At 41.8% G+C, this 19,332-nt stretch overlaps 1 protein-coding gene across 3 annotated transcripts; it reads right to left on the reverse strand.

Moving 5' to 3' along the window:
• Positions 1 to 80: 80 nt before the first annotated feature.
• plekhn1 (pleckstrin homology domain containing, family N member 1) lies at positions 81 to 18,449 on the reverse strand. 3 transcript variants are annotated; one of them, XM_061801637.1, is made up of 16 exons: positions 18,273 to 18,449; positions 15,914 to 16,004; positions 15,668 to 15,829; positions 14,664 to 14,744; positions 14,022 to 14,112; positions 12,057 to 12,190; positions 11,215 to 11,364; positions 7,240 to 7,320; positions 7,068 to 7,143; positions 6,600 to 6,745; positions 5,414 to 5,560; positions 4,528 to 4,752; positions 3,044 to 3,199; positions 2,337 to 2,579; positions 2,073 to 2,130; positions 81 to 752 (listed from the first exon to the last, which is right to left on the reverse strand). In XM_061801637.1, the coding sequence occupies exons 1-16, from the start codon at positions 18,344 to 18,346 to the stop codon at positions 568 to 570; spliced, it is 2,100 nt and encodes a 699-aa protein (XP_061657621.1). In that variant the 5' UTR covers positions 18,347 to 18,449; the 3' UTR covers positions 81 to 567. The 3 variants fall into 3 exon arrangements, with proteins under 3 accessions (XP_061657621.1, XP_061657612.1, XP_061657631.1); XM_061801628.1 differs by having other exon boundaries at positions 2,337 to 2,582; XM_061801647.1 differs by lacking the exon at positions 18,273 to 18,449 and adding an exon at positions 16,317 to 16,473 and having other exon boundaries at positions 2,337 to 2,582.
• Positions 18,450 to 19,332: the final 883 nt, after the last annotated feature.

Raw genomic sequence — 19,332 nt, forward strand, 5'->3', positions numbered from 1 at the left:
TTTGCACACCACTGTTCAAAGGCCAAATGTCCATGCCGGTTTAATAAAGGAATTAAAAGACATAACAGACATACTGCAAATGTTTTGCTTCACTTTTCCAGTTTATTTTTTCACAAATATAAATAAGCCCATCAAAGAAATACAATACGAATAAAGATGCCACACTTGAATGACACAGTAAGATATTACCCTCTTACAATTAAATGAAGTTTCTATTTACATAGTAAATCATGCGCTTTATACAAAATGTATCCAGTTGGTTAATTAAGAAGCCCCAGTGGAATGTTTTTTTTTTTTCACTCAAGCAATAAAAGAAACAAATAATTAACATCTCTGTAGTCAAATCATGCTACATTCCTCTCAAACAGGTGAAATCTATTTTTTACTTTCGTACCTTTTTTAAGACTGCCCTTTTTTTTTTTTTCAGACCCCCACCACCATTAGATCTTAATGCTTCTTACTCTACTGTATGCTCAATGGACAACACAACCTTGCGCTTTTACGATCCCTCTGCTCAAGTTCCGTTGTTTGCACATGCCCAGACGAGTGTCGGCCAATTGTTTTGTTTTATGACCATCTCTGCTCGGTCGCCATGGCACCAAGGCCTCTGGCCCCGCTGTTTAATCCTGTCCGGTGTGTCGGAATTCCAGACGTTAGCTGAATCATTCCAGTATGGCGATCGTGATCCCAAATGTTGTCATAGTCTATTTCCTGGTCATCCGGTTCTGTGGGTTTGAGGTATGAATGAAGATCTGTCATTGAGAGAGAGATTAGATGGGATTTAAAAAAAAAAAAATCAAACATTAGCCTGTGAGACAAAAGTCACACTTATATTGCAGTGTGATTGGCAAGTGTTTTCATACTTTACACGTCATTCTTTTCTTTTTCCCATAGATACCGCGTCATCGAGACATGCAGGCACTTGCTTGAAGTATGTGTTCATCGCAACATGTCATCCAAACATAAGCAATAAAACTGAATTTCCTCTCTCGTCTGATTACATATGAAAGAGCATTCTGCCTACTGTTTAATCCCAGTGTAAATTCATTAATTACGTAATTAGCCAAACCATGAATAAATAGTGCATTTCGAACTTGCTTTCTTTTGGAACAGTCTCCCATTTATGGTTATTACACTTGTTAGATCATTTTAGTGTCACTAGTGACTACTTTGTGAAGAAAAACATAAAAATGCAGTTCATGGATTCACAAAATGTATTTTGGTTCGCCCGTAGTGCTGTGTAGCCCAAATCATGCCACTGGGTTAAAGTCCAAGGCTCTTACTGTATGTTCTTCAGTGCAAAACTCATTCTAAACCCTAAACACCTTGCAAACCCCAGTGAGGACGGTCCGACAACGAGACAAAAGAACCAGAGAAAGGATTGCAGGATCCTGGACTGGGCTGTTGAGGATAGTCTGGTGGAGTTTTTCCGCGAAAACGAACTGCTGCTTTCTGGATCTTCCATAGTAGGTGCTCTCTACTGTAGCTTAATATTAAATGGACCTTGCTTACAAAGCATCGGTGTATATACCCATATGCATGGAAGTTCGGGAAACGCTCGATTGAGTCATTCACTGCAAAGCAAACGATTAAGTAACAACCAAGTAAAGCTATAGTTACGACTGACTAACGATAGCCAAACGCGTGCAACGCTTGGCAAACCTTAGTAGAACGTTCCACAAACGTTTTGAACGTTCTGCAGCGTTTAAAATTAAACGTTGATGAACACTGGTCTCAGTGAGAACTTTTGTGCATGTTCAAAACTTTTTTTCCGGACCGGCATTCTCCGCCGATTCCTGGCGATCATTGATGTTCACTTGCGTTCAAACAACACCCTTCTGGAGCTATCCCGGCAACCATGGGCGACTACCAACGTTTCCTCGAACGCTGACCAGAACGTGATGGTGTGACGGGGCCATAAGATAAGGGAATTTGCCAAACGGTTCCCAAAAAGTTACAAGCACAGAAAAAAATCCTCACGTCTTGATAGGATTTATATTTCATTACTTTTGTCCATGGTGTATTTGGAGAGATTTCCGTCATGCTTATTGTAGCAATCCATCAGTTCTTACCTGGTGAGTAACTAAACATCTGAGAAGAGTTGATCCTATAGCTGGACCGGAGGTGTGTCTGTCAAAAAAATGTGAAAACACATATCATTGCCTATTGTCCACAGCAGCAAATATTCTATTTCAGCTGCAGTAATTGATAATATAACACCTGCAGAAGAAATGCCATACACGCACCTATCATACATGAAGCCACGCATGCATGCCGTAACACAGCATTCCAGAAACCAGAGTGCCCTGGGAGATGAGCGGCTCTGTCTTTCTCACCTGCTCTTGTCCTTTGGAGGGGGCAGTCAGGAGTTTGAGCCTCGACACGGCCTCAGCTCTCCGCTCCACTTGACCCTGAGGGCTCTCCAACTCCAGATCCAGAGCGTGTCCCTGCGAGTGGTTCAGGACCTGGCTTCTGCGGCTGTGTCTGCCCATTGGGGGCGTGCAGAGCTTGAAGGAAGAGGATGCCACCCGAGAGCTTTGCTCATGGTGGTGCAGATTAGTGGGCTCCTGCCAGCTGTCCTGCTGAAGGAGAGGGAGACCGTTTGGAGATTGAGATGCTTCTATAATTGAGTACAGAAATGTTCCTTTGGTGCCTTGTGACATACAGTACAGAAAGTGAGTGGAGGAGCTTCATTTAGTCTGACCATAGTGCAGCTTTGTCTAGATGTTTTGTCATCATCTTGTGGCCCCTACAGGCTACAGGCAATTACGATTTTTTTGGGCAGCTTTACTTACACTACTGGTTGCACCGATTTCAACTATTCGCAGGAGGATGACTGAAAAATAATCTATCATTAATAGTTTACTGGAAGAGTAGAGTCCATTAATATGAAAAACTCAAACTCATGTTTGTTATAATCTGATCAGCAATTAACTTTGTCAAAAAAATGCAAGTATTAGTCACAAATAATTAATCCGACTGTTCGTTGGTCTGTGTTGCTGTATATGGAACTCACTGTATCCAGGATCACTGAGCCACTTACCACAGGCCTGCCTTCATCCAAGGTGAAGATTTCGGGGCTGCAGGGCTCATCATAGAGGGGGGACAGGGGCTGGCGGGGAGCGCACATGTCAGAGTGTCCTTGCAGGGCGCTCAGGGAGTAGCCGAGGGACGTCTGAGAAGTGTTCCAGCTGTTTGACTGATCACAACAGACCACAACACGGATGGTTTAACGCAGGAATTGTGGTGCTTTATTTTTTCTATCATGTATTCTGGGACTCACACTCACTGAGTTTTAGAGTTTGGGCTTTAATTATCAAGTTTGACTATTCGTGTAATGCTCTGCAGTGCTGGTGTTTCCACAAGTCTATTATCTCATAAATAACCTGTTGTTGCAAAAATGGCCACTTCATCCTTAGTACAATGCACCAAAAATAATAATAATAAAAAAAAAAATCAGATGATGGGTTCTGGAGAAACTTGTTTTTTTTGTCGGAAAATAATGGGCGTTGGGGGAATGTTTTAATGCGATATTTGAGGATCTGGTCTAAAAATTAATCAAATTATAGTAAAACTATAGGGTTATATATATATATTATACTTTATATTATATTAATATTATATATTATAGAAAACCTATCATTTCACTTTTCTCACCATATCATTTCAACCTATATCATTTCGCTTGCTACTGGTCGAACTTCATCTCTGAATGGCTGACAAGTTTCAGTTACGAATTTCCACCAATAAGATCGTATGGGCCAAAATTCCGCAAATTCAAATTCTGCAAATTGATGTGTCAAAATTAATCTGACATTTCAAACATCCTCATTCACCCTAAAAACTCAATTTACATCATGCAAATTGAAGATTATTCATGAGGAGGAGTGTGGGTAGTAGAACAGATCAGGTACTTCAGCAGTCAACTGTTTTTATCATCCATTTATTTGTTATGGGGAATTTAACATCCCCCAACTAATTCTGAAACTGCTGCAGTGCTCTTGCTTACTTTGTGGTATCCAAATGAACAGCAGCTACAACAGATTAACAATGCAGCATCTGGAGCAACATGATCGTTTGCATGGCCGCTTGTTGCTAGACAAAGTTCATAGAGTGTGCCAATGAATATTTTACTTTCCAATAAAGCCCAGGAACAAGAAGCCACACAGACACTTCACACTCCAAAAACAGCTTTGTAAAATCTACGAGACTACTTTGTTTATACATTGAATTTTGCTATATATTAAATACAAAATGAAGTTTGGAAAGAAAGTTCTCTCTCATTGATTAAAAAAAAAAAAGAAAAAAAATCAGGTTAACGTTCTTAACCCCATTGCCCACAATGGAATGTTTTCAACTCATTCATCTGTTGTCATGTCTAAGCTTTGTCACTGCTAGGGCAAAGACGACAAATTATGACCGTGCTGTTCTCCCTGCTCACTGTGTATTTATAGCGACATGTAAGATAAGTCGACAGCCACAACGGGAATACCTTACGCACTTATCCAGCTTATGCAGGCATTTTACCTTGACAAGCAGGCCTTTCTCGAGGCGATGCGGGCCAGAGTACGGTGTGCTGTACAGCTGCAGCATGCCCGCAGAGCTGTCTCCGACCTGGAGGTAGGAGCTCCGCTGGGGGGACGAGTAGCGCAGCGGCAAAGGTCGTGGCTCACGCTCGGCCTTGCTGTGGGAAGAGAAGCTGCTGGTCCTGCTTCCTTGGCACGTGGTCTCGGTCGAGGAGGGTCGGCTGTACTGTAGACATTGGGCAGCAGAACGGTCAGCGGCGTAAACATTCCCCTATCATGCTGGCCTAATTTCCAACCATTATGACACCGGTGGGGGCAAAGACATCACCATTATTTTAATGAGATGGGTGCGGGTCAGAGGCTGAGAAACATCGAGTCTTGCGTGCACTGAGCCCTCTCCAACTAAAGGTAATTGGAAATTTGCCCTGCATTGCCTTTCTCTTACAGGAGTGTCATTAAATGTTCTGATATGCTTATTTATTTCTGTAGTATGCATGTGTGCGTGCGTGTGTGCATGTGAGTGTGTGTGTGTGTGTGTGTGTGTGTGTGTGTGTGTGTGTGTGTGTGTGTGTGTATGTGTGTGTGTGTGTGCGAGGTTGCCAAGGAAAGGTTCAGCTTCTGCTGAATAATCAGTTCCTGCATTAATGGGATCTTGTTTAGGGACAAATTCCAATTAAATTGTGTTGAGTTTTTTTCTTGACAGCCTTGAGTTATATCACCTGAGCCTTTTGTGGCAGATACATGACTCTTGACCTTGGTGAATCATTAACTTTTTAATTGCGGGGGGTGGGGCGGGGGGGGGGGTTAGCTGTTGTGCACCACTAAAACACAAGAATTTACCTTATCGCTAAGAATGTATGTTCTCACATATATTGATGGGAACTTACACAGAGAGGTTCTGAGTATCCTGGTGAGAGCGGGTTGCCTTCGTGAGTGGGGAAATGACGGCTGTGTGATCCGCGTCCACTCTGACTGAAGTTGAGGGGCTCGGTGTGGCCTTGACCGCTTCCACTCCACCTGTCAAACTGTGGCGCCTACGTGGCAGACGAGATTCCAGACATTATTGTCATCGCGTAGCAAATAAATGCACTGCTGACATTGTAGTCATGGATGTCATTCATTTGCAAATGTATCCTTCAGGTAACTTTCACTGTATATTTAAACCTTGCATGATTATTTTTAAAGGTTAATATTGATATTGTGAAGAGTAGAACATTAAAAAGAAAAAAAAACATCAACAGCGCCTCTGCTGGTTGCAGCTAAGTAGTGCACTCAACTTTGCCTCGGTTTCTTCAAGACGAGATGAAGGAACAAGCTACTTGCAGGTATTTCCCTCTATCCATGGCAACCATCACCAACCATCCTAGAATGGTTGTCCTCATTCGGCTCTTAGGTGAGCTGGAGCCTATCCCAGCTGACTATGGACACATTTAGACAAAAAACGACAGTGGACCGTCGCTCGCTTTTTGTGGGAGACAAGAATGAGCCAGACCAAAAATAGTGAAAATTGGGATAGTTGACATTGAAAAAAAAAATCTGTATTTTCATATTAACCATGGGGAAAACATGCAAAGTCCACACAGGAAGGCCGAACTACGACTCAAACCCAAACCCCAGAAGAATGAGACAGATGTGCTAACCACAAGAACAACAAGCTGTCTATTGTTACTTTCCATGATAGATTTCTTATTTGATCCAGAGCAGTATAAATGTTAACTTTTCTTATGATGGATCAGCTTGGTTTGTTTTTAAATTTGCCAATATGAAGGTTACAAATTGAGCCGTAGGATCTCTCCCGACTAACAAGTGACCATAAAAATGTGTGATTTGACCCACAAACCTACCTAAATAGGATTATTATATTATCAACACTGAAGACACAATTATAGAATGTGAAACAGAAGATTTACATCCTCAAATCAGGTAATTACTATCTTTAATTGACTCAACCTGGAGTCACAAAAGAGGAAGTTCAACGATACCAACAAACATAGTCTACTTCACTTACAAACAGCTGTGAACAACGTGAGTATTTGAAGTCTGTTGAAAAAAAAAAAGTAGGGCAGGTCTTACCTCTCTCTGAGTCGGCGTGTAGATGATGTCATAGACAGGGGGCGGAGGGCTGAGAACTGGCACGTCAGCAGCTTTGAAATTCTGGATCCAGTCGCAGAACTCGCTCCTATCCACACAAGACACCACTATGGGGTTGATGAGCTTCCCTAGCAACAGAGGGGGGTACAAAGCGCGTCATTCGCTCCAGTCGCTCAGTGGAATGCGCCACGCTCGGATTGCCATTCAGTGGGGGATAAAACCAATTCATTCATGCAGCGCTGCACTTTCTGACGTTGACGCATTCTTGGTAAAGTACACTTAGTATAAAATATGCACAACGCTGTGTACTAGGCTGGGAGAAAATATCAATATTACAACATATTGTAGCAGTACAGCCTTTATGTATGTGCAGTTACGCAACCAATGACCTCATCCATGGACTATCAACATGGCACACAAAATTATATCATACCAACTGCATGTATCTACCTTCAATCAGAAAAGTGTTGGGCTTGACATCTTGGCAGGGTGTGGTCACTGTGATCATGTTGAGCGGAAGCTTTCCCTGACAAAAGTCATAACCATCGCACACTTTGTTCAGCAAGACACGCATGAAGAATTGAAACGCTGTCCTTGGCCAGGATATAAATCTAAGTAGTACCTTGTAGAAGAGCCCGTTCTCCTCTTCCGATAAGATGATCAATGTTGACGTGTACATCACCAGTAGTCTGTCGTTTTGTTGCTGTCAACACAAAAGCAGCAATTGTCAACTTGACGTGTGCACTCTAATTTTTACATTTAGGTCAATTTTTCCTTATTTTATTATCCTTCCTCATTAGAGACAATTAAAACATTATACACATTTTTGCTAGTTATTTATTCTTTTTTTTTTTTTTTTAGTTTTGAGGTGAGCAGATATTTCCATTCACGCTACCCAATTGCAGAATTTGCTTTGTGCTTGCCTCATCGCTTTATCTCTTTTTTTTTTCACACCAGACTAAATATTTTAATGCAACGGAGTCAACGTGTTCCATGGACTGAACGTTCTTGACCTTTGTAAACAACGCTCTATTTTTCTGCAGCTTTGAAGTTGCAGAAGGCATAACGGCATCAAATACTTCGCTCTAAAGCTAATAAAACCTGATAACATTTTGCGGACAGATAAGACCGACTGACGAAAAGTCACCTTGATACTTGATTCAAGCCTTTTAAGAAAAAAAAACACCTGTTGGATCCTTTAACACTCTGACACTGAGGGCCGATGGCTTTCCTGGTAATGCCCCATCACACCATGACGTTCTGGTCAGCGTTCTATCGCGTTTGAGGAAACGTTGGTAGTCACCCATAGTCGCCGGGATAGCTCCAGAAGAGCGTTGTTTGAACGCTAGTAAACGTCAATGATCGCTGGGAATCGGCGGAGAACGCCGGTCCGGAAAAAAAGTTTTGAACATGCACAAAAGTTCTCACCGAGACCAGCATTCATCGTTTAATTTTAAACGCTGCAGAACGTTCAAAACGTTCGTGGAACGTTCTACTAAGGTTTGCCGAGCGTTGCACGCATTTGCCTATCGTTAGTCAGTCGTAACTATAGCTTTGCTTGGTTGTTACTTAATCGTTTGCTTTGCAGTGAACGACTCACTGGCAACCTGTCAACGCCCACTGAACAATCCCCTAGCGCACACAGCGTGTAACTAAAGTGAAACAAACGTCGTTTGGCGTCCATTGAGCGTCATTCAAGCGTTTCCCGAACTTCCATGCATATGGGTATATAAACCGATGCTTTGTAAGCAAGGTCCATTTAATATTAAACTACAGTAGAGAGCACCTACTATGAAAGATCCAGAAAGGAGTAGTTCCGTTTTTGCGGAAAAACTCCACCAGACTGTCCTCAACAGCCCGGTCCAGGATCCGGCAATCCTTCTCTGCTTCTTTTGTCTCTTTGTTGGACCGTCCTCACTGGGGTTTAGGGTGTTTAGGGTCCCCAGGGGGTGTCACATGGTGTGTGACTTCGCGGACGTGCTTTTTCTCCTGCTGTTGTTTTTCCTCCAAACGCATTGCTCGTTATGAAAGAGGCTCAGCTTTCTTACTAGCAGCGCTAGTTGCTGAAGTCCGCGCCCTAACTTTTTTTCTTCTCGGCGGCATGATGCTCACTGTTCTAACTCACGACAACAGCTGAAGTTACTATGGACTTTCCAACGTTTTAGTGCCGGTTCCACTGTAAAAATTACACGCTAGCAAAACGCTTTTCTGTCGTTATTCACCAATTGGTCACACGCTCAACACGCTCGTCTTACGTTGACAAATCGCTCGTCACACCCCAATGACGCGTTTGCACACGCTAATGGTTTTTAGGGGTATCTTATTTGGTCGCTGTTACATGCTTTTCGTGCGTTAGACACACGTTAAGTCATGCGTTAGACACACGTTAATCACACGCCAGATGTGTCATCTCCGTTTGAGAACGCTGAAAAATAGAACGATTGAAATGTTCAGAGGACGTTGACCAGAACGTCATGGTGTGACAGAGCCATAAACTTTGGTCATTTAAAGGTTTGGAGAGCTTAGCTGATATTTCCTGATTTTCAGGTAGGGTGTCTCTGCAGAGACAGCTGGCATTCCAGCTGTGATGCCAGTAGAGTCGTTTCCCAAAGCCTATATCTCACGCGCTTCAGGGGGCAAACGCTCACCCACCCAGTGAATAAAGCACAAAGATCCCAGCAAGTTGTGTCATGATCGCGTTTCTTTTTTTTCCGCCTCTACTTGATACTGTAAAACGTGGCTATGCGCCCCACCAAGAAAACTACAATTTACGTGTGAGTTGTAATTTGACTTTCAGCAAAGTAATTTATGGGATATCATTTTGTTTCTTCTTTCAAGTGTATACCTACAAATGGAGACCAGTGTGCTAATAAGACAAACATGCAAAACCAGTTACTCCTCCCTAGCACATTGTAGCTTTGTGCCAATTAAACGTGCTGATGAAGTTCACTTGTCCTGCATGCACACACAGCATTTTTAACTGCCTCACATTCTTTTCCAATATTGAGTTGCAGAGGTGAGGTGAGGTGACTTTGGCAAAATGTTTGGGGCGAGGAAGTACAGAACTCAGGTCCAAAATTTCCAATATATTTATCATAATCAAAAATGCAATTTGCAAAATATACAATACACGGGACCATATCTTTGGTAATGATTCGTGCAATTGACTGTGACTGCCTATAACCATAAAATGAAATATCCATCCATCCATTTTCTTAGCCGCTTTTCCTCACAAGGATCGCGGGAGTGCTGGAGTCTATCCCAGCTGTCAATGGGCAGGAGGCAGGGTAAACCCTGAACTGGCTGCCAGACAATCGCAGGGCTAAAATGAAATATGAATATGAAATATGACTTTTGTCTGTCACTCAGTGGGAATTTAACTTGCTAAATGCTTTAAAAAAATAGTTTCTATCGGGATACGTGAGCAATATTGACTGTTTTTATAGACTACATCTCTCTTTGCAGCTGTTAGCGGAAGAACTGTATATCAGCTTGTGAGGTTGGGTAAATATAACATTTTATTTAATTAATTGAATTTTGTTATGATCCTTTCTATTACACCGGTCATGAATATTTTTGATTGAAAAGTGACAAAAAATAAATTCACACAGCAATTGCACATGGTAGTTATGTTGGATTGTTTGGTGTTTTTGATGGATTCCTGACAAGATTTTCTCCCATGTAAGGGGTCCCCAGACTCAAAACTTTGTGTCAAAGACTTTTTCCCAGCGGCCCGAGGCGGTGGAACCTGCGGGCACTGGGTCCGCTTTACACCCTATGTGGCCCTATACGTGTGATGTGGCTCGTTTCAGATGTTTAAAATGCCCCTTTTCAGGAATGGAAAATTTCAATCTCAAAAAATCTCTTCCAGGAGTTACAGTAAGTCGTTGGCATATTTCATGTTGCCAATTTAGTCTGCACAGCACTTGTCTTAATGTGTTCTTTTTAATTGTGCTTATAAATGATTTTGAATGGACTTAACGATGCACATTTGGTCTCAAATGAATCACTAATCTGCATAAAAGTCTTATAAAATAAAAACAGTGATGAGCTTTTTATTGTCATAGTTCTCTCTACTGTATCAGTTGGTGCTCTTCTGAACTTTCCCCTCATGCAAAATACTACATCACCACCATATGCTGTAGTTCACTCGTGTGCCAGATTTGACTTTGCTGACCACTTGTTGAGAATAAATGAAGAAACATATGTAGGGGAGAGGTCATAACACTTCCACTCTTTGGGCTCACCCCTTAAATTGTGCGGTGGAAGTAATACATATGTTCCATAATTTGAACACTCTAGCGAGAGGAAGACCAAAGAGAAGGTTTATGGATGTGGTGAGGGAAGACATGAGGGCAGTTGGGGTTAGAGAGGAAGATGCAGGAGATAGGCTAAGATGGCAAAAGATGACACGCTGTGGCGACCCCTAACGGGACAAGCCGAAAGGAAAAGAAGAAGAAGAAGAAGATAATTTGAACACTCTGTGACTCATTTAGCACTTTCTTCAAGTCCTGTCAAAAATTCCATGAGCATTTGTGGCTCATTTGTGTGTCCCCAGAAGATGGTAGAAAAAATTTACGGTGTGGTTTGGTCGTACCTGACAGGGCAGGTGCTGCAGTCGCACTTTGGTGACGTAGGCGATGGGGCCCAGGCTGTCCCGCTGCGAGCCCTCCCACTCGTAGATGGGCTCTTTGTTGATGGAGTTCCGTAGCTCCTCTCTTCCTGCAGGAGTCTTCTCCTGGTTCACCTACACAACACACGCGGCGCATCGGATACATGAACACAGAAGAGTAAACAGGACCTAACGACCGACCACCAAACAAAGTGTGGTTGTTTTTCATCAGCCAGTCGTGAACCTGAAAGTGTGACGTACTTGTGAGTGTTTAACGGTTGTGATGCAGTCAAGGCCGCTCCCTATTATCCAACTCCTGGGGAGCGCCAGGAGTGACCTACTTGACTCACTAAACACTCACACACATCCTGTTTCTGCAACGCATGGAGAATAATTTTTTTTTCCCCCACCTGACAAATTAAAAAAAAAAAAAAAAAAACTTCCAAGCACAAAAATTGAGTGATTTTAAATGATGATGATGATGATGATTTTAAAGCTTTTTGGAGTTCGGTTACTAAACGATGCAAATGGTTAACTATTCCAACAAGATAGTTTTGCTTTTTCCCACCATCGCAGAATCCAAAATTGTGGTTTGGGATAACATACAATAGAGTAGCCTCTGTGGAACATTTTAAGCACCTTTTAACATCCAAGTGGAATTTTTGCAGGCTCTTACATCACAGACACCTCTAAAAAGTCATGACCGTCATGATTAGACACGAAAACCTGCAGAATGTGTAATTATTATAGACTTCCCATCTCGCGCACACTGAGTGTTTATTGCGGTGTCGCACTACAAATGTGATCGGCCATTTGTGAGAACATACTTTGACTCTGGTGTAGTTTTCCAGTGCAATCGGGGAGCCGCCGTTGGCTTCGATGTTTTCTTTAAGAAGTCCAAACCATCGGTCCATTTCTTCTTGGTTGGCACAATAGACGATGATGGGGTTCAGGCTGACACCTGCGGGGAGCAAAAGGGGGTTCGTTTCTCGGAAATATTTGCACAATCGCTCAAGGAGTTCTCACTCAGCTCCCCTTGTTGTGTCTCGAATGCAATAACTGCTAACATATGTGGGAAACCACGTCACAGAGTTTTCCTGAAGATCCCCACACGAATTTCAAATCCTAGTGATCTCGTCCTCCCACTCACCGAAAACTCTGAAGGAATGAAAAATATTTTCCTGCTTTCCGATGCGCACATACCAGAGATAAACAGCAAAGATCTTTTATTTAATGAATGGTGCTCTGACATTAGAAAGCGATCCAGTCCAAGAGTTGCAAGCCATTGCAAATAAATACATATCTCAAAACTGAGCTTGATTATCTTTGTCAAAGCACAGTTCTTCATTTAGCTCTTGTTTTGAGCTCATTATGTGACGCATGATTCAGTCAAAAAAGTGAAAGGTCTGGCTTTGAAACAATCTGAATACTTTATGGGGTTCTTTCTTCCCATTAAAGGTAATGAACTTTTATTACGTAATGTAACTTTCAGGCAACTCTTACCATTTCCTGTAAGTTTTCTCTCGTGCGCTGTTTGGTGCGTCATGCGCTTAACACGCTTCAGCTAATACTGTTTTGTGTTTCCAGCACAGGCAAAGGAAATGTCACACAGTCATCGCTACATCAGATCTCTCACTTGAGCAAGACTTTCGTCACACTTCCTCCACATGTGTGCCTTTGTCGGAGGATATGCCTCACATAAAGTAAATAAAGTTTCCGGGCGAGGGAGAACACAGACTGAAATATTAAACTGCAGAATAACAAGCTTGTTCCGGAAAGCAGCGGGAAATACATATACAGTATATCGTGAATTTGGATGAAAAGGTGTCAATATTGTGATAGTGGTTTTTCACTTCAATGACCAAACGAAATACCCATAATGTTGTAAATCCCATTGTTTTCTGACATTACTGTTCTTCCAATCAATTAGTGTTATTGTTGTAGACCTTTTTTCTGCGAGTTCATTATTGATTGGTAGACAATGCATCCAAGGGGAACCAAGTGATTAACAGTTGCCTAATTCAGCCATTTTGGAATTCAATTGTTTTATGTTGGACATTATATGTGCTGTGTAATAGAGAAATGAGAAAACACGCATTGATTGAGTAACATGTGAGGTGGCACATTCTGGAGGCTGTATCGTATATGTGGTGTTAATTAATACATAATTTCTCCTACATACTAAATAGTTTTATGCTGTTTCCCAGCTGCCAACAAAACAACATTTTCCCTTGGATCGGATGAGTGAGGTGGCATTAGTTTGCAGAATATGTACGAGTTTTGCAGCAGTGCTAAGCCTAAGAGTGTTCGCTGGGCTTTTCTGGGTCACAACTGGCCTCTGCGAACTGCACCTGTTGGTGAACAAGGAAAAAGGGCTCCGAGGCAGCTTTGGCCCCCCGACTGAGGTTAAAGGGGATACACCTCTCGTTAGTCTTGGGGTTGGGTGGAGGTGATGAAGGTCGCGGCGCTTTTGAATCACTGGAATGTGAAAACATTGGAAATGCTGCAGCTTAAACCTCCAGGAAAACAGAGCTTAGTGTATTGCTTAAATTGTCATCAGATGCCTTTTTTTGTTTGCATCCACTCTTCTTCTTTTTAAAAATACTTTCAGCCCAACATCTAACTCAGTAAGTTCCTGACTGATGAGTTGATTCCAGCGTGAATGAGCCGAAACCAGAGCAAATCTTGGATATGAGCTATAGCGCTGCTCATCACCTAATCGCAACACTATTCTTACGTCGCGACAACAGCGCTGTAACAATGACATAACAAAGTACAATAACAATGCTCACCGTTAACTTGAAAGGCATATTCCATCGGTTGGGTGTAGTTGCTGTTCTGTTGGAGGTTGCAGATAGTAAGTTCTTTGAGTGGGAGCGTTCCCTGCATACAAAAAAAGCAAAAAAATCATCCCTCTATCAATTTTCTGCCTTGTTGTAGATTGATTATGGAGAGTGTATTGTGTCAGGTATTTGAACCACTACAGTAACTTTGATGCACAACTTCATTTAATACTACAGTACAGTAGTCTGCTAACCTTGCCTTGTGTGGTGTTTAAACTCAGATCATGCAGTTTTGTTTTACCATGTTCCAACGAAAATGTTGTTTTTTTTTTTCAAACCGAATCAAGATTCCCTAAGTTTGCCTTGTAAACGCTGTCGTGTATTTGCCTTCATCAAACGATTTGCTTTGATGATTAATGACTGCTCATGCTCCAGTAGACAGGTGAAGAAACATAATCACACTCTCTGTTTACCAACACACTGCCGGTTGACAGGATACGTATGTCAAAAGCTATGACGGCATCACTCCGATCTCTGATCCCAGCGAACACGAAACCTCGTAAAAAATGCTGACGTAGTCATTTAAGCATAGATTTGGAGGAAGAAAGACCTGAGTTCCTGAGGTGGAAGTTTCGGGGAAAAAAATCTCACCTGGTATGTCAGTCCAGGGGTGTTATTGGACACAAAGTGAAGGTGAGTCTGGAAGAGATCCAGGTAACAGTCGTGTATATCCTGCAGCGATGACAAGAGAAGCCTTACAGTCAATTTGGACTTTCTGCTCTAGCTGAGATTTTGATTCCATTACAGATGCCATACATTGTTAAATTAATGACTCTCTCAAAAGTGTCAGTTAAAATGATGGATTGTGATCCGTGCGAAGGCATCGTTTTTCATACAACTCGTGTTAAATCTCTTTAAACCTTTTTGCTTGCGACATTTTGGTTTTTCCCTGAAGAATCATCTACCAATGTCACGTACTAAATTACTGTAACCCAACTGCTTTCGAAATCCCTCGCCAGCGGAATAATTTATGGCTTCAAGAAAATCGGCTTGTGTAGGTTTTGGCTTTCTGAGAAAAAGAGGGAATTATTTGAGTTCCACAACATCTGATGACAGCAAAATTCTTGGACATTTCCCTCTTTTCTTTCAATACTTCACTTATTGCCCAACACTTGGGAAACATGTTTTCATTCCTCAGCAGTTTTTTTAATAGTTAATGTTCTTTCCATTGTCCAATGTTGTTGTTTTTTTCATGCTCACTGGACAGAGTTGTTGTGTTACAGCACTGACAAATTTGACTTTTTTACAACTTGTGTGTTGTCTGTTGGCTCTCTCTACCCTCAGATTTTTGCTCACAATTACAATTCGGCATAACATGTCCAAACACAGGATGGAGAAGTGATTAGATTATTCACAGCTAACCACAATGTCAGTTTCATCACCAGGTTTCTTTTTTTTTTTAGTTTGTTTGATGTCCGCCCAGCACCTTTTGTTGGTTTTGACATTTTCTGGTTTGTTATGGATGTGTCATGCGAGCGCAAGCCATATTAACGTTCTCTTGATGACGCACATAATTAAAAACATTAATTTATTACCATAATGATTTCCTAACATTTGAAAAAAAAGAAAAAAAAGAGATAATCAATTCTGCTCACCTGGCAGTGCAGGAAGCGGAAACGAACTTTGGAGCTGTGAATCAGCCGCCCGTAATTCTTCACATTGATGCTGCTCTTCTTCCAACCGCTGGCTGGGTCATACGGGAATGGAGGGTCCCATTTGATGTTCTCGATGGTCTGCAGGTCCTTAGGGGACATTTCCTGCAACCAAAGGCTTCATGAATACTGGTTTTGCATGCACGCCCAGTGGGGCACTTGTTTTGTTCCGTGGACGATAGCTTTTACCTTCCTCGGGGTGACAGTGCAGAGGATGTTAATGATGCTGTTGGACTTCTCCTGGCCCTCTTGGGGGTTTTTCTTGCGAAACAGACGACTGCTACTCAAAAGGGAGAAAAACAAAACTTGTCAGCACTTTTTTTTTTTTGCAGTGTTTATCATCTGCCTCCCAAGTGCACTTTCAAGGGACATTCCCTGTTTATAGGCGTTCCTTATCATCAACTTCCATCCCCAGAAGAAACTGTTGAGATTCTAACCAATAGTGATCAAATTCGTGCAGTTATTTATTGTTTCATATTCAAAATCGCATATGGCCAATCAGAGGTGCGTCGTAGTTTAATCCATTATACATTTACTTTTGTAAATCCTTGCATGAATTTGAACTCGTCAATCTAATTTTAAGGCAACATACCTGTTTGTATTTATAGAAAGACGGCTTTTACATTCCACTCACTACTTTCATTTGTATCTACTATGGCTCCTACGAGATTTGTTTTGATTTCTCAGACACTTCACCTCCGTCCCTATCACATGACTCTGTTTCACCAATCACGCAAAGCCAGGCAGTCACGTGACCACACAAATGGGCAAAAATTCCAAAGTGACTGAAACTGAAGTTTGGCCCCAACAGCGAGCGGCATGCGACTAGCAGTCAGAAGAGGTTGAACATCACTGGCCTCACATTCAATCTATTGTTTTTTCTACAGACTGTGAGAAATTTGATTCGCTGAGCTGCCTTGTTTTTGTTTTTCTGTCTTCACAATAAAATCCATTTGTGGTAGCTGAATTTCCCTACTTTATATTACTTTGTAAAGATTAATAAATTAATTGTTATCTAAGATGAAGTGATGTTGAGCAATGTCTGAATATACATATTCCTGTTTGACCTTCATGCCATGATTTAAAAAAAAAAAGTAAATAGATATACTAAAGTCAATCAGAGGTTAATCGTCATTTACTCCGGGATTTTTACTGAATATTAAGTCATTTTTTGATGGACTACTTTTTACTTTGGGTCATATTTTTCACACGTAATAACACTTTTAATTTAGCACATTTTTTTGCTATTCTAGCCACCTCTGCAGACAATACACTCTAATTAACCTCCTCCTTTTTTCTTCATTACATCAATGCCAGAAATTTGACTAATTACAACAATTGACTCCTGTCCTGCTGATATGCACAGGAAAATCCGCATTCAAAGATCCTCTTTGTTTTGGTTGACCCTCGTCTGTTACTATTAGTGTCACATCTTCATGAGGAAGCCTCCTCGCCCCCCTGATAAAGCCTTGGAGCACGGCTGCTACAGTCTCACTTTGGAATTGATCTGCTTATCTGCACGTATTTGTGTGTGCGTGAGAAACAAAGTGGGCCTTTGTACGCATGGTGGGAAAGGAGTTTTGTCTAATCAGGAAGTTCATGACCAGCGTTGATCATTTAAGACCACTGATGCTTTTCTGCTCCACTTTGGTGTGTTATAACAAAGAGAAAAGTATGACAATCATGCCTCCCCGCTGCACTTTGTGGGCACACCATAAAAAGAAGAATGTGGATAGTATGCTGAGCAGGTGGTTCATTTCCACAGGTAACATCCTCGAGTCACTGCTCTGGCATTTAACCACGAACGAACAGGAAGACTGAATTTAGTGTGCATACTTGAGCCATTGAGCTAACTTAGAAGGTGTGTAGCTGTTCTATGCGTGTGTGTGTGTGGGGGGGGGGGGTGTGTGTGTGCGTTTGTCAGATTGTAAATAAGAACCACATTAAATGCTTCGAGGCAAGTTTTGTCAAAACCAGAACCTGAATCATCACACAGTAGCTAGAAGAATGAGTGTTAATGGGAGTCAGATGTAACAATCCAACACTATGACTAGGAGCATGTCCAGACATAATCTATTGAGATTCAACACAAGCAGATAGATAGACCATTGATTACGGGATTGACGTCATGACAAACTGTTTCTGCTACACAAGGATTAAATTTTTTTCACTTAAGTATATTTGGTTGCACGTCAACAAAACCATAAGGCAGTCAAGGCCTTATTTTGTTGTCGGGTCATCCGAATTATTGACAGCTGGCAGATCATGTTCACAGAGAAGTGAGGAGAAAGCAAATGGTAAGCGGATGGTAGAAGCCAGGCACAACTCTTGGCACTATATTCCATTTTACTATGTGATCCTGAAAATGAACACCCACTACTACTTCTCAAAGCCTGACAAATGACAAGAATTCTTTCCATCAAAGCACAGGGGCAACAATAACAACAAAACAAAACTAAAACTAAACCAAGAGAATGTGTCGCGCGGACACACGTTATGGAGAAGAGCATGGAATACCTGGATGATAATACAGTACAACAGTTGGTACCTGTTTCTGCGAATGAAGCTTTTGCTGGAGAAAGTGAAGTTGTGCTGGGGCACACATGAAATGCCGCTCCCCATGATGACAGTCTACGTTTGTGTGACTGTGGCCTCAGTCACAAAAAAAATCAAAAAACAACTCTTTGGTGGATGAAAGTAGTCCGGTGAGGCAGACTGAGTGAGACTGAGGGAGAGGCATGAAGGCTGAGGGTTGTATAGTGAGCGTGTTTGCATAAAGGGGGTGCGGTTTGGGGCTGTGTCATTGACACTGTGTGTGCATGTGTGTGTGAATAATCAGATGGGCTCACACCTTCTGTGGCTTGCCTCCGTCTGTTAAATCAATCCTGGCACATACAAAGGCAAGTCATGGGTGGTGGAGAGGGGGACAAGTGTGCCATTTCACACCTTCCAAGGGCCAAATGGAGCTCATCGTGGGTCACCAATGGAAAGGAAAAAAAACAAACAATACAAAGCATCAAAAAAAACAGTGGTCATCGCTAACATGATAAGTGTCAATCATAGAGGGAAAATGGGAGTGGCGATCCATGAGCATGCGCAAGCATGAATATAGCCTGCCACTATAAGAAAGCTATTCTTGGGCCAGATCCTTGAACACTAAATATTGTCATTTTGTAAAATTGTGTTTTCTGTTGTGACACAATTCCACTTCATAATATGAATTGCAGAAACGAACAGTTTTTGTCTTGTTTTTTATTAAACAGGGAATTTGGCATCCTATTGTGCTCTAGCCTCGAGGCAGTCAGACGTCTGTCAGCGTGCGATGCGAGGCGAGGATCGTTAAACAGGATTGTTGTGTATTTAAGGTTTTCATTTCCATATCACGGAAGAGGGCCTTGCATAGAGTAGACTAGTTTGCATATAAGGAGTTTGTTCCCTACTGAAGTGGAACACTTAAGGCTTACTGGTACATTTGGAGTCTTTTAGTTGAATTTCACAACATCCACAGCTAGTTACGTCTAAAATGATTCATTCTAAGTAGAAGTACATAGTGATTAGATGAACTGGTTTCAAACCTTAAAACTCAGTTGGCCAGAATCTGAATGATG

Source organism: Syngnathoides biaculeatus, chromosome 2 (assembly GCF_019802595.1).
Source record: "Syngnathoides biaculeatus isolate LvHL_M chromosome 2, ASM1980259v1, whole genome shotgun sequence".
NCBI classification, from domain to species: Eukaryota; Metazoa; Chordata; class Actinopteri; order Syngnathiformes; family Syngnathidae; genus Syngnathoides; species Syngnathoides biaculeatus.